The sequence below is a fragment of the Typopeltis vanoorti genome, chromosome 6 (genome assembly GCF_054136105.1).
Source record: "Typopeltis vanoorti isolate ZY-2024b chromosome 6, IOZ_Tvanoo_1.0, whole genome shotgun sequence".
Lineage (NCBI taxonomy): Eukaryota > Metazoa > Arthropoda > Arachnida > Uropygi > Thelyphonidae > Typopeltis > Typopeltis vanoorti.
This window is the reverse complement of record NC_143554.1, coordinates 41,094,474-41,108,710: the sequence shown is the minus strand read 5'-3', so window position 1 is coordinate 41,108,710 and position 14,237 is coordinate 41,094,474. Positions and strand designations below refer to the sequence as shown.

At 36.1% G+C, this 14,237-nt stretch overlaps 1 protein-coding gene across 6 annotated transcripts in view; it reads left to right on the top strand.

Annotated features, from left to right (window-relative positions):
- The window catches only part of Tti1 (Telo2 interacting protein 1), a 729,405-nt gene that overhangs the window by 228,383 nt on the left and 486,785 nt on the right, over positions 1-14,237 (top strand). For all 6 annotated transcript variants that reach the window (XM_090394772.1, XM_090394775.1, XM_090394771.1 and 3 more), the window contains one exon: positions 10,297-10,505. In XM_090394772.1, the coding sequence (XP_090250898.1) occupies positions 10,297-10,505 (209 nt within the window). The remainder of the gene's footprint in view (positions 1-10,296; positions 10,506-14,237) is intronic.

The following is a 14,237-nucleotide window of genomic DNA, read 5'->3' as shown; positions in this document are numbered from 1 at the left end:
ATGAACTTTCCTTATAAATGATACTTTAGCTCATTAATTATAAAAATTAAAATTCTGTTCCCGTTGCTGACAGATGGGGGCTATCACAAAAAAAACAATCCTTTTGTACATGATGTCCAACATAGTACGTAATCTATTCCATATACACAGGGAAAGAGGACAACTATAGAATGCATCTTCTTCTGTTACAGTACTTCCATTTGATGGACACTTAGTGGAAGATGACCATATGCAATTCTCCAATCAAGATCCCTCCTGTTAGAGTATCCTTGGAACTTCAATAAGATTAAAAAGAATGTCTTTGGTGGAAGGTTCATGGCAGAGGATAAAGATTTCCTTATACCAATACAGCCTACCGAAACCTAATTTAAGCATTAATAAGAGGTGAAAAATAGCTGATGGTCACAGTACGGATGTTTAAAGTGGGTTTTTTTCCCTCCGTAGTGCAATTTGAAGAATGATGGTACGTTGTATCCTTTGATTGGAAAAGGCCTCAGTTTGATTCTCGTTGTGAGAGGAATCTTTACATGTTTTTTTTTTTTAATAATTGAAGGTGAGTTAATTGATCTCATACAGAGGCAGCAGGGTTTTTTCCCTCCTGGAAACTCACTTTTTCATCACTTCATACAGACAAATTGGCCTTCAGAACACATGTAATTTACACACACAAAAAATACTAGTGGTGGTTGTGGTGGTGGACAATAGATGATGATGGTAATTGCAGTTAGGTATATTTAGTGTATTAAATAGTGGAGATGGAGAGTTGTAAAGTCGATGCCATCCTTCAATGAGTCTTTCCACTCCTTGGAGGTGTCACAAAATAATAATAATAATACATCAAACACTCTGGGTATCTTTTTGTCCAGTTCTTCTTCCAGATACACTGTGGAGGTCACCTATCCTCTCATCATCTCAGACCACAATCTTGTGTCTCCTTTCTCATAGAACGTCCCCCCCCCAACCACTCCCAATGTCACATACTCTGGCACTACAAAGGAGCCAACTGGGATGACCTCCAAAATTTCTGCTCCTCCTTTTCTTGGTCTGACTATTGTTTCCACTCATCTGACCTGTTTTAACTTATTTAGGTGTTAACCTGCTGTGATGAGTTAGGGAAGTTATTCTCACTGAATGAAGACCTACATCCCCAATTCATAGCATAATCCTCATCTACTTTCCAAGCCCTGGTTCAACTGAAAGTCTACCAAAGCAGTCGAAGAAAAAAAAAATTAGCTTACCACAAATGGCTTGCTTCAAGAACTCCAGCTTCATATTCTGCCTACACCATGCAAATTGGTCACCAACAAATTCAAATCTGATTTTGTAAAAGCCAAGCAAAAAAACCTGCCTACTGTCCAAATGGAAGTTATGCTTTCTGGTCCATCTCTAAGGCCTTGGACCAACTTCTACTTGCCTGCCCTTCCAACTTTCTCTCTCTCGCTCTCTCTCTCATCCTGATGGCACCAGTGTTACTTCATGCAAAGATAAAGCTGACCTCCAGGCATCACTCTTTTCCTGAATCTCCTACATTGATGACAAAGGGAAATCACCTCCTACCATACCAGAATCCAAGCACTGTATACCTCTTTTACTTTTTCAACAAAAAAGAAAGGAACCTACTAAAAAACTTGGATACCAAAAAGTCTTCTGATTCTGATGGCATCTTTCCAATTGTTCTCAAACATTGTGCTCAAGAATTAACACCCATCTTGCATTGTCTCTACAATCTGTTATACATATCTGGTACTTATCCCAATGCATGGAAGTAATCCCATATTCATCCTATTCCTAAAAAGGGTGATAGAAATAACCATCAAACAATTGCCATCACCTCAATCCTCTCCAAAATAATGGAAAGAGTCATCAATGGACAACTCCTCCACTACTTAGAAGCCCACCAATTAATAAGCAACTGCCGATGTGTATACCACCATTCAAGATCCACATCTGACCTCGTAGCTACCATCATCCACCATTGGACACATGCCATGGAAGGGTTTGGAGAAACTTGTGCTCTCACTCTTGACATTTCCAAAACCTTCGATGTGTGGCATTGTGGTCCTCTTAACAAATTGGCATCATTTTGTCTCCCTGCCACCCTCTGTAATTGGTTAGCATATCGTTTTCTCTGGTTCTCCTCTGTAAGTCATAATAGATGGCTCCTTCTCTTCGAGCTTTACCATGTCTTGTCACCTACTCTCTTTCTCTTGTTCATAAATGACCTGCTTGCAATCACTACTAATCATGTCCACAGTTTTGCTGATCATAGTACTCTCCACTCATCCTAGTAATTCGACAAACCATACTCTGACATCGCAGCCCACAAGACCATCTACAACCAGTGCCATAAGCATTGATCTTCATATTGTCTTCACCCCATTGAAGCATGTTCACTGCCTTGTACTTATCCCAATGCATGGAAGCAATCCCATATCCATCCTTATCCTAAAAAGGGTGATAGAAATAACCATTAAACAACTGATGGATATAAGTTCATGTTCACTGCCACTAAAACACATTCTTGCCATTTCTCTTCCAAATGTGATCTCAGCTCACCTACTATTACCTTCTGTAATACATGAATCACCAGACAAAATTAGATCTCTCTAATTTAGAATAAATTAGAACACATCAATAGCCTGCTCAACATCCAAAAATCTAGGTGTGCTCTTTCATACAGAGGCTATTTTAAAGTGAAAAGCTGATTCTGACAGCCTCTATTTGGCCTGAATCCAGCTTGTTCTTCACCAAGCTTCTTTTCCACAATCCTTCTCAACTGTTTCTCAAATATACTTGCATAAATCTTACCAGAAACACTCAGTAGAGAAATACCTCTGTAATTCTCACATGCAGTTTTATTTCCCTTTTTATATATGGGTACTATGAGAGCTCTACTCCAATCATCGGGAATTCGACCCTCTGTCCAGGCTTTCTGAACTATGCAGTGCAGCCACTGTAAGACTTTTATACCACCATACTTCAGCATTTCTGGTCGAATATCATCTACTCCTGCTACCTTTCCACATTTCAAGCCTTTGATGGCTTTTTCTACTTCAAGTATGGGTATATATTCCTGACTGCATGCCTTGTCAGTGTTTTTTACCACTGTGCTGTCACTCTTGTTTCATTTAGCAATTTTTCAAAGTAATTACTCCATACTTCAAGGATATCTTTTTCTCCAGTTTTGATGTCACCCTTATCATCTCTAATTCCTTTTACAGCACTCTTTCCAGCATTTCTGAGCTTTTTCAATAACCTCCAGAATATCTTACCACCTTGATATTTATTTTCTATGTTCTTCCCAAAGTCCTCCCATGACTTTTATTTAGCTAGTTTTGCACAGTGTTTAGTTTTCTTATATTTGTCTCTGTATTGTCTAAGAGCACAAGCTGACTTTTTTGCCAGGAACTTTTGATATGATTTCTTCTTTTCCTTCACTGCCTCTTTAATTTCCTGTGTTCTGATGTTCTGATTTCATGGAGTTCTGATTTTTCTATCCTCGCAGACAACCTCACCACATTCATCTCTCGCTGAATCATTCCGTGTTATCTCCAGTACTTGCCACTGAATCTCATTTTTTCTTGAATAATATTTGTGTATTTTAGTCTGCAGTTCACATCCGAGAGCTGCTCAACTTTTATTATTATTATTATTATTATTCGTGACACCTCCAATTCGCTTTGTTCACTTTAAAACTTTCTTACTTGTTCTTCTTTTCAATATGAAATTCAATTTTTTCCTGCTCAAGACTAAATGGTGATCACTTCCGATTTCAAATCTTCTGTACACTAGTGTCCTGCACCAGTGAGAAAACAATAACATAGTCAATGAAACTTTTCTTATTTCTTGCCTCTTCTCTACATGTGAATTTGTGCACATTTTTATGTTGTAAAATTGTGTTAGTAATAACCACTCCATGTCCTGAGCCAGAAATTCAACAGGTATTTGCCATTATTATTAGCTTTACTCTTTTTTTCCAAATTTTCCCAATATATTTTTCTATGTCTGACAATCATTTCCTACTCTGCTGTTTAGATCCCCAACAAGGACCAATTTTTCATTGTGTCAGTTGCTTTCTCTAAAGCCTCAAAAAATTCCAAACTCACTTTTTCATCACTTCATACAGAGAAATTGGCCTTCAGAACACATGCAATTTACAGACAAAAAATACTAGTGGTAGTGGTGGTCGGCAGTAGATGATGATGGTAGTGACAGTCTCAACCTTCTGGGGGACCATAGGCATAAATAAATCTCATTGTCCAGCTCCCCATTCTTATATTTGCCCATTACTTGAGACTGCCTGCCATTCAAGAAGATTAGCCTCTTATATAGTGTTGAATACTATGGCTACTCCTTTTTTTCCTTGATTGTCATTATCTGAATATACCATTTTGTATTTATTGCTTAGAAAGACCTCACCAGTTTTTGCCTTTTTTGTTTCAGTCACTCCTATTATCAATCTGGTACTTATCCAATTCCTCAGCTAACTCCATGCTCCATTTCTTTGTCATTCAGGCTTCTTATGTTGATGGTACCGATCTTTAACTCTGGTGATTTTGAGTTAGGGTGTGTTTTAGGATTTGTTCCAGTAACTGACCTTTTACTGTTTGCCCTGGTTTCCTGGGAAAAACAATGGGGGGCTTGTTTAACTGGGTTTTGCCCCAGCTGTCATGAACATGTGGTTTAAGCCAATAAGAATACAATTTGGTCGGCTAAATCCTAAATTGCCAGCATATCCTTGTTCGTTCAGTATCCAGGTAGATACCTAACAGGATGCACCAGGAGATTGTGAGGATTGGACATTAGGTCAGAAGCCCCCGTTCAGTTCTCCACATTCCTTTAAAGGCTATGTGAAGGTCTCCTCTCAATTATAGAGCTTTGACTCTTAAGCACACATCATAACTATCTACAAATCTCAAATCTGCCCATGCTCAGAATACTGTTCACATGTTTGTGGTGATGCACCTAAAACTTCCCTTAATACCACTTGACTCTGTCCAGATGCAAGCAAGAGGTTGCAAAGGAATGCTTCCACTGCCCAACATTCCTTTGCAACTTGTTTTAACGTGTTTGCAGTTGCAAACACCGAACCTGCTTTTCCTCTGTCTGCCTTTGTCCTCTGGAACAGCCTTCCTCATGATGTATTCCCAAACAGCTACAATCTGCAGGTCTTCAAAAAATATATTAATTTGTACTTATAGTGACCTATAAGCACAGCACTGATGTGCTTATGGGTCTCTTGATCTCTCATATATGGGAGCAGTAAATATAAAAAGAAAAAATAAGTTCTGCTGTTATTAATGGAAAGAATGTCAGTGCCAGAATGCTGTAGCATTTTTAAACACAGAATGCTGTGTTATTCAATAACAATCTTGTTAATTAGCCATTGTAATCATTTATTTGAATAGTTGGAGATAGAAACCGAGATAGTACCAGAGAAGGTCGGCATATCTACGATTGAATCGCAACATTTAATGGATTTTTGAGGCTGTATTGCATAAATTGCAGAATTTTAATACTGGAAGTCTTAAGCTTTTGTTCTTCTTTGATAGTTGAAGAAATTATTTTTTAACCTCATTGTAGTGGTTGGACCCAAAAGATCATACAGGTTTACTATATAATTGTTTTGCTTCTGATGCTGTAATGTCTGTAATATTTATTATGTATAGCTGAGCAGGGAAGATTATGCTTTTAAGTCTATAGCTGAACATCATCATCATCAAATTCCTGCCATGTACCCTCAAGGGGTGTACAGGATATGATAGTACTACATGAAAAAATTACATCATTACTAACTTCCTATCTACAATTTTCCTCCAAATCAGTCTGTTACTTGTCAAGACTCCAACATTATCGCTTCGGAAGAAAATGAAAGTAGCCCAATTTTTCAGTCTTCAAAAGCTCCATTGTTTTTGCATATAAGTTCATGAACTAGAAGAATTGGACAAGCAGCATTCCAGAGGAATTGAGGTTAGTCCAAAGGAATGACTCTGAGATCTCATCTTCCAGAAACTTCTAATTTTGTCTTGTCATGTCTGTATTGGCAGTTAGTCCACTGATTTTTTATCCTTCACACCTCATACAAATTGTCAACTTTGTGCAAAATAGGTTTCAGAACCAGTGCAAAAAACCGGAGACTATGAGGACAATTTTGCTTGACTCCTTTTTGAATTTTGACTGGGTCTGATAGGAACCCATTAACCAGGAGATAAGTAATTGTAATGGCATAGGCTCCTTAAAATGATGGATGCCCACTCCAATTTGTTTGAGGAAGTAGAACAGAAAGGAGTGCCAGGCATTATCAAATGGTTTGAGTAAGATCCACCAAGAGTATACTGCCATTGGCTACTTTTTTCAGAGTAGGTCATGTAGCACAAGCAGATTCCATTCTATTGCTTGGCATGGTACTGCATACACCTGCATGTATCCCATTTTTACTTTGAGCCCATTGTTGATAATGTGTGTGGGGGGGGGGGGGGGGATTTTGTAGATTATTAGATAGAGAAATAGGCCTCCAGCTGGTGATTATGGTCTTATCTGTATTAGGGTTTTGAATGAGGATAGTGTGATTTGTTACAAATTCACTTGGAATGTGACCTGTAAAAAGAAAGGAATTAAAGAGTATAAGTAGAATGGGAAAGAATATAGTTCCAGGTCTCTCGGTAAAGTTTTATCCCTAGATCATCACTTCTTGGGTATTTTTTGTCTAGGATTCTTTATAGGGCGTAGTAACCTCAGCTGCTCTGATATTAGGATCTCTTGAGCCCATCTTGGATATGAACAGAAAAGTCATTACATTTTTCAAGAGATATAGTTTCCCACAGTACTATTGTCTTCAAACAGACATTCGTAGCATTTCTGCAAGGAGGTCAAGGATGTCTTGTGTGGTGGATATGTCTTCACCATCAACACAGATTTCGGTGATAAGTCCTTTCTTTGCAGAATTTGGTGAACTATTGAAAAGCAGCTGAAGGGATATCTGTTAAGTGCTACTATGTTCTTATTTTAAAATTTCTTTTTTTTTATCACTTATTTCTGCCTTTCCAGTGCTATCTCTCTGTTAATGTTTCTGATAATGTCACTGCATTCTGTACCATTGCATTGGTTTGCTGTGAACCTGCCTCTCTCTCTTTGTATACTGGTCTTAACTCTTTCATTTTCAGGAAAGCATATTATTGATTCATTCTGTTTTACTGCTTCTTTGAACTTTAATCATGTATTCCAGTTTGAACAGAGGGTTTGGAGTTTGGTTGAAAAGATCAATGGGAAATCTGGTGGAAGTCTCCAAGTTCTGGAACCAATTTCTACATGTTCCATGCAGTGGAATTTAAGTAAGACTGGGTTATGATCTGACATGTTGATGTCAGAGATATTTTATCTGAATTATTTTGTTTATAAAGGAAGAAGAGATATAAATTCAATCAAGATGGAAATCAATACGTTGATTAATGTAAATCTAAGCCTGGAGATTAGGATTGTGAATTGTCTGTGTCTGCTGTTGAGAATTGTCAACATATTTTTATCTGTGCATATTCTACTTTTCCACTTCTAGAGTCTCCTTCGTTTATTGTGATGTAGTGGGCACCATATAAATATGACTGCAATTCTATGAAGAATTTTTGTCTAACTGTTCTGTTGGATGGAGTGTATGCTTGTTACATATCAATATTTCCAATCTATTGTCAAGGTTTGCCCTTCTGCATCACTTTGGATATGTGTGGGGGAGGGGGCAAGAATAAGAATCCTACTCCAGCCTTGTTAGACCTTCCAAAGCTCCAGTAAGACAGGTTTTTATATCTGCAGAAGTATGTTTCTTGAAGAAACAACAACCTAATAATATGGCATAGTGTAAGTTGACATACAGCTTCTTGTTTAACTGGACTGTGGAATCCTTTACATTTAATGAGGTAATGCAGAAGGTAAATGATATCATTAGGGGAGCATAACTGGTAAGTCTAACTGCTAGATTTTGGATGATTCTGATGTGAGATCTTCAATTTGTCTTGAGCAATCATATATTCCAGCTTTTGTGAATTCTTTTCCATGCTTTCTTGCAGTTACTTGCCATTTCAATTTCATGGCTATTGTTCTTGATTTGGAAGCTGGTTATTTTCTTGCCATGAAGATGGTAGTTAATTATCTTTAATTATCTCTCTCTTTACCTTTATCTGCACGGGATGATTCCTTATAGTTTATGTAGTCTACTGAGGATTTCATTTGATTAACTATAAGCTTCTCCATTTTTACTTTTTTTTTTTTATAATTTCTTCTCCTTTTAGATTATTTTTAGTTCATCTTTTAGTTTTTTCTCTTTATCCTCACTTTTTTTTTATTAATTCATCTTGAAAACATTACAAGCTTTGTACCACATTGGTGGAGTTCTAGAAAATTGATGAAGCTAAGGATTTGGGGGCATTGTTACATAGAGAGTTGAAGTTCAGTGAATATATTGCTAATGTCATGTTAGTTCAAAGCATTAATTGGTTATTGATCAACACACTTATATGCAGCAGTACAGAAATTATTACTCATATGGCCTTGATATAGCCACATCTGCATTTCTTGGGATGGGGAATTGGTGGATAGGATACAGATTCAAGATTCAAGTAACTTAGATGGTGTGTTGATTATGGAATTCTTCCCGTCACAATAGTTTGAGGGGTTGTAGATTGCAAAAATTTGTTGATATACAGAACATTTAAGGTATGACTAAAAGGGTTATATAGGATTGATAAAGAAGATGTTTTGGCGCTTGGCTAGATGAGGGCCTATGCGGTCTATTGGTTGGACAACCAACCAATGATTGGAATGGGTGGCCAGAGTCTGTTGTTGAGTTCTTTGTCTGCCATTAAGTTCAAGGAGAAGCACAATAGGTATTGTGTTGGATAGTTTGGGTCTCCTGCAATGAGTTTTCAGACTCATTGCAGGAGACCCAATTTTTTTTTATTAACATGTTCGCTGCCACGCTACTTCGGCATGGTCTGTTCCCGTACATCGAGCAATTTCACTTCTTCAAGGTCAGTACGGTAATCTCGTTGCCGGCGGTAAGCGTCATACGAGTATACTCGTAGTTGGTTTGTGCAGAGCATATACCATCTATGAGAATACACAGTTTTGATGCTAGCTCTACAAGCCACGCATTTTCACTTCTTCAAGGTCAGTACAGTAGTCTCGTTGCCAGCGGTAAGTATCATATGAGTATACTCGTAGCTGGCTTGTGTAGCTGGTTTACCAACTACAAGTATACTCGTAGTTGGCAGCGAACGTGTTAATTAAATTAATTTAGAAAATATTATTGCAGAGGTACAAGTATATAGAGGCTTATTTCTTCACAGCAATTGCATTAATGTCCAATAATAGAAAGCACACTTCTTCCCCTTAAGTGTGCTAGGAAGTTTAGTGAAGATGTAAAGACATAGACCTCTACACAAAGTAGTTGAGGCATGAAGATACTTCATCTGCCTAAACTTGGATAAAGGATTAAACAATAACCTAATTTTTTTGCAAGTTTAATTTAATTTGATATGAGAAAACTATTTGTGTGAGTGAATTAGGCATACTCTTTAAAGTGTAGGAAAAAAGAATCAGGAGAGAATCCTTAATCTTTCAAACTAACTAGATCCCTATAACTCACATTCTTCCTATCATTTTTGTTTTGTAGCTGTATGAGCTCCAGGTGAAAGGATTTTGAAAATCCTTTCACCTTTTGAAAAATCTTTTCATGATTATGAAAAGCATCCTCTACTTATCCTCTCCTGTAAACTTAGTAAAGAAAACATTTCATTGATTATTTAAAAATTTACTAGTTATACTTTGAATTCTCATGTTTCTGGTAACAGTGCAGTTTAGTTTGACTTATAATAAAGTCAAACTAAACTGCACTGTTACCAGAAATGTTAATGTTCCCATGCACCAGGAAAATGAAGAAAAAAGTTGCATTGTTTTATTCAGGTTTTATTGATGTAAAAATGAAGTTTAGTAATAACAGTTTGCAACTATCATTCCCCATTTACAATCAGAGGTTAAAACTCAGTTATCTGTTTTTACTTTTTCACAAAACACAATTTTACTTATTTAGTAAAATAAAGGGCGGGGGGGATGCCAGATTGAAAAAAGCAATAGTTCCTCTACTAAATAGAAATAATTGTAAATAGAAAAAAATCTGAAATAGTTTAAGAGAAGCATACAGAAGCATAAAATTTCTGTATTATTGATTAAAAACAGAGTATTCTTAGATATCTGATTGTTTTATTAAAATGTATAATTTTTATATGTTTAGTCTGAATTATTACTCAGATCATTACAGGCATGCTGGTCACCACTGCTGGAAGTTATAGTAGCTCTTTCTACTGATGATTATCAAGTTATCTCTGAACGATGTGAATTGATTTTATCAAATATCTACATCCAGTATTTAAAGTGTGATGAAAGGCGCTTTTTAGATAAGATTGAAGAAGATCTTCACGAATTATTTACGAAGTTACCACGGTTAATTAAATTAGAAGGTATAATGTTTTTGATTTTCTAAAGTTAATATTCATACTTGATCTGTTAGATTTTTTTATTTTGAATATGGATTTTTATTTTCCATAGTGCTTTGAATGAGTCTTGCAGTAGTGTAGAGAATAACTTTGTTAACTAAATATTATTTTAAAATTTTCAACCCTTGTGTATTATGGCCATCCTCAAAAAGCATACAGCAGGATGGCACAGTTAAATAAAAAAAAAATAACTAAAGTTGAACCAATTAACATATGCATGTTCCTGAAAATAAAATGAATATAAAAAAATTAAAAATAAACAAATAAGCAGAATACCCCTCAAATGCAAATACCCCAAAAACCTTAATGCCACTCTGAATTCCTTACCCTTCTTGGTACTTTCTAACTCCTGATTCTTCAGATCTTTATGCTATTAGAATAACTTGAGGGCTAAGAATCTCTATTTTATTCCCTCCCCCTTTCCTTCCATTTCCTATTATTCTACTATACAGCTGGCAGAAAGTATAAAATGCATCTCCCAATCCATCTAGTCATTGTGGGAGATTAGACCAGAAACCTCCATGAGTATGAAGACAAGAAAGAAAGGCTATAATCAACAAAGAAACATAATCAGGAAGAAATTCCAAACCTACAAAGGAGTGCTGTCTCAGATGGAAATAAACCTAAGTTTTAAAAATGTATAAGTCATTAAATAAGAAGATACAAACAGTAAGAATTCTACATAGCCTTATAATGTGGATACTCTTCTCGGTGATGACAGGTTAATAAACCTAGATAAAGAGCTTGAAGGTATTAAATAGGATATAATTGAAATAAGTGAACATATGCATTAAGGTAATACAATCCAAGATGAAAACAAACATGAGTATTAATTTTTTGATTAACAATAAAATAAAAAATAACTTAAAAGATGTAAAATTTATGTCAGAAACATCTGCTATATCACAATAAGACTAAATAGAAGATATACCCTAACAATAGTGCAAGTTTATCTACCTACATGTAGCTACATCGATGAAAAGTAGAACTTGTTTATAACTAAATGCATTATCTTCTAGAAAATGGTATACATTATTTTAATATTATTTAAATTAAGGGGATATTAAATCCCACATTGTTTTAAAATCGAATAAGAAACTCAAAGATCGGAATCAAAGAGTTTCATGCTGATAGTAACTGTATATGTATTGGCGACTACTAACATAAGCTAAAGCACGTAGTTCAAGTACATAGCTCAAACAAGTACAAACTAGGGCAACTCGTAGCAAAGGTAGAGAGTGTTCTGATTGCTATTCTTAGTATTTTCCATAATGTAAAACCCATCTCCTAGGAGATGAATCATGTTATACATTATGGCGGGAGGTCACTATCCAGACCGGTTTCAATCTTTATTGAGATCTCATCAGTGAGTAGCTAAACCAAAGTATAAAACTAAGGGTATAGCGAAAATAACTTATATACTCTGCTATATGAGTTGTCAAAAAGGTGCACCCATAAATTATTTAAAATAAAGAGCCAATAGGCTTCATTTCGGCGATGTAAACATTATTTAAATTAAGGAGATATTAAATCCCACATTGTTTTACATTATGGAAAATACTAAGAATAGCGATCAGAACTTTCTCCACCTTTGCTATGAGTTGCCCTAGTTTGTACTACGTACTTGAACTGCGTGCTTTAGCTTACGCTAATAGTCGCCGATACGTTTAGAGTTACTATATTTGGCATGAAACTCTTTGATTCCGATCTTTGAGTTTCTTATTCGATTTTAAAACAATGTGGGATTTATCATCATCATCATCAAATTCCTGCCATGTACCCTCAAGGGGTGTACAGGATATGACAGTACTACATGAAAAAATTACATCATTACTAACTTCCTATCTACAATTTTCCTCCAAATCAGTCTGTTACTTGTCAAGACTCCAACATTATCAGATCTTATATTTTTATCGTCTAAGGCACTTTGTACCGTATCAATCCACCTATATCTTGGTCTTCCTCTGGGTCGTTTTCCTGCCAACCTGGCAGAGAACACTTGTTTTGCTAATCTTTCCTCTCCCATTCTATTTAAGTGACCATACCATCTGAGATTAGCTCTGCTAACGCATTCCTGGATGCTGACAATGTCAAGTTCTTTCCTAATATCCTCATTTTTAATATGATATTGCCATTGATGCCATCTGTTCACGCCTCTAATCTTTCTCAGGACTCTCATATCTGCGATCTCTAGTCTTTGGTCAAGTGTTTTACTTCTGACCCAGCTCTCAGATCCATAAGTTAAAATTGGTTTGAACACAGTCTTGTATACAGCTAATTTAGTGTTCCGACTAATTTCTTTCTTATTCCATATGAATTTATTCAATTGACTTCCCACGATACCAGCTTTGCTGATTCTGTTGTCTCTTTCTATATTTAGTTTACCATCTTCAGTAAAAATTGTGCCTAAGTAGCTGAAATGTTTTACTTGTTCCACAGGTTCTCCATTCACAACACAGTTGACATTTTCAATGATTCTGCCTATTTTCATTGTCTTTGTCTTTTTATTGCTGACCTTCATACCATATCTATTACAACAGCTATTCAATTTAGTCAGAGAATCTTGCAGACTTGTAGCGGATTTATTTAGAAGTATAACATCATCCGCATAAAGAAAAGTGCTGACATTAACATCTCCAATTTTGATATCAGGTTTAACACCACATTCCTTCATAATGTGATCCATATAGATAATGAATAACAGAGGGGATAATGTACATCCTTGTCTCACACCAGATTTAACATTAAACCATCTTCCTGTACTTCCTTCAATTCTAACTGCTGACTCACAACTCAAATAAAGACTAAGTATTGCTTGATATAATGCCCCATTGACACCATATAACTGCAACGTATTGAATAGCTTCTCTCTTGGCACCTTGTCATATGCCTTTTCCAAATCGACAAAACTTAAATACAGATCTTTGTTATATTCCCATGCTTTCTCGACTATTTGTCGTAAAGTGAAGATCTGATCCTGACAGCCTCTATTTGGCCTGAATCCAGCTTGTTCTTCACCAAGCTTTTCTTCCACAATTCTTCTCAACCGTTTCTCAAGTATACTTGCATAGATCTTGCCAGGAACACTCAGTAGGGAAATACCTCTGTAATTCTCACATTCAGTTTTATTTCCCTTTTTATATATGGGTACTATGAGAGCTCTACTCCAATCATCGGGAATTCGTCCCTCTGTCCAGGCTTTCTGAACTATGCAGTGCAGCCACTGTAAGACTCTTATACCACCATACTTCAGCATTTCTGGTCGAATATCATCTACTCCTGCTGCCTTTCCACATTTCAAGCCTTTGATGGCTTTTTCTACTTCAAGTATGGATATGTATTCCTGACTGCATGCCTGGTCAGTGTTTTTTATCACTGTGCTGTCATCACTGCTTGTTTCATTTAGCAGTTTTTCAAAGTAATTACTCCATACTTCAAGGATATCTTTTTCTCCTGTTTTCATTTCACCTTTATCATCTCTAATTCCTTTTACAGCACTCTTTCCTCCATTCCTAAGCTTCTTCAACAACCTCCAGAATATTTTGCCACCTTCTTGATATTTATTTTCTATATTCTTGCCAAAGTCCTCCCATGACTTTTGTTTAGCTAGTTTTACACACTGTTTAGCTTTCTTACATTTGTCTCTGTATTCTGTAAGAGTAAAAGCTGACTTATTTGCCAGGAACTTTTGATATG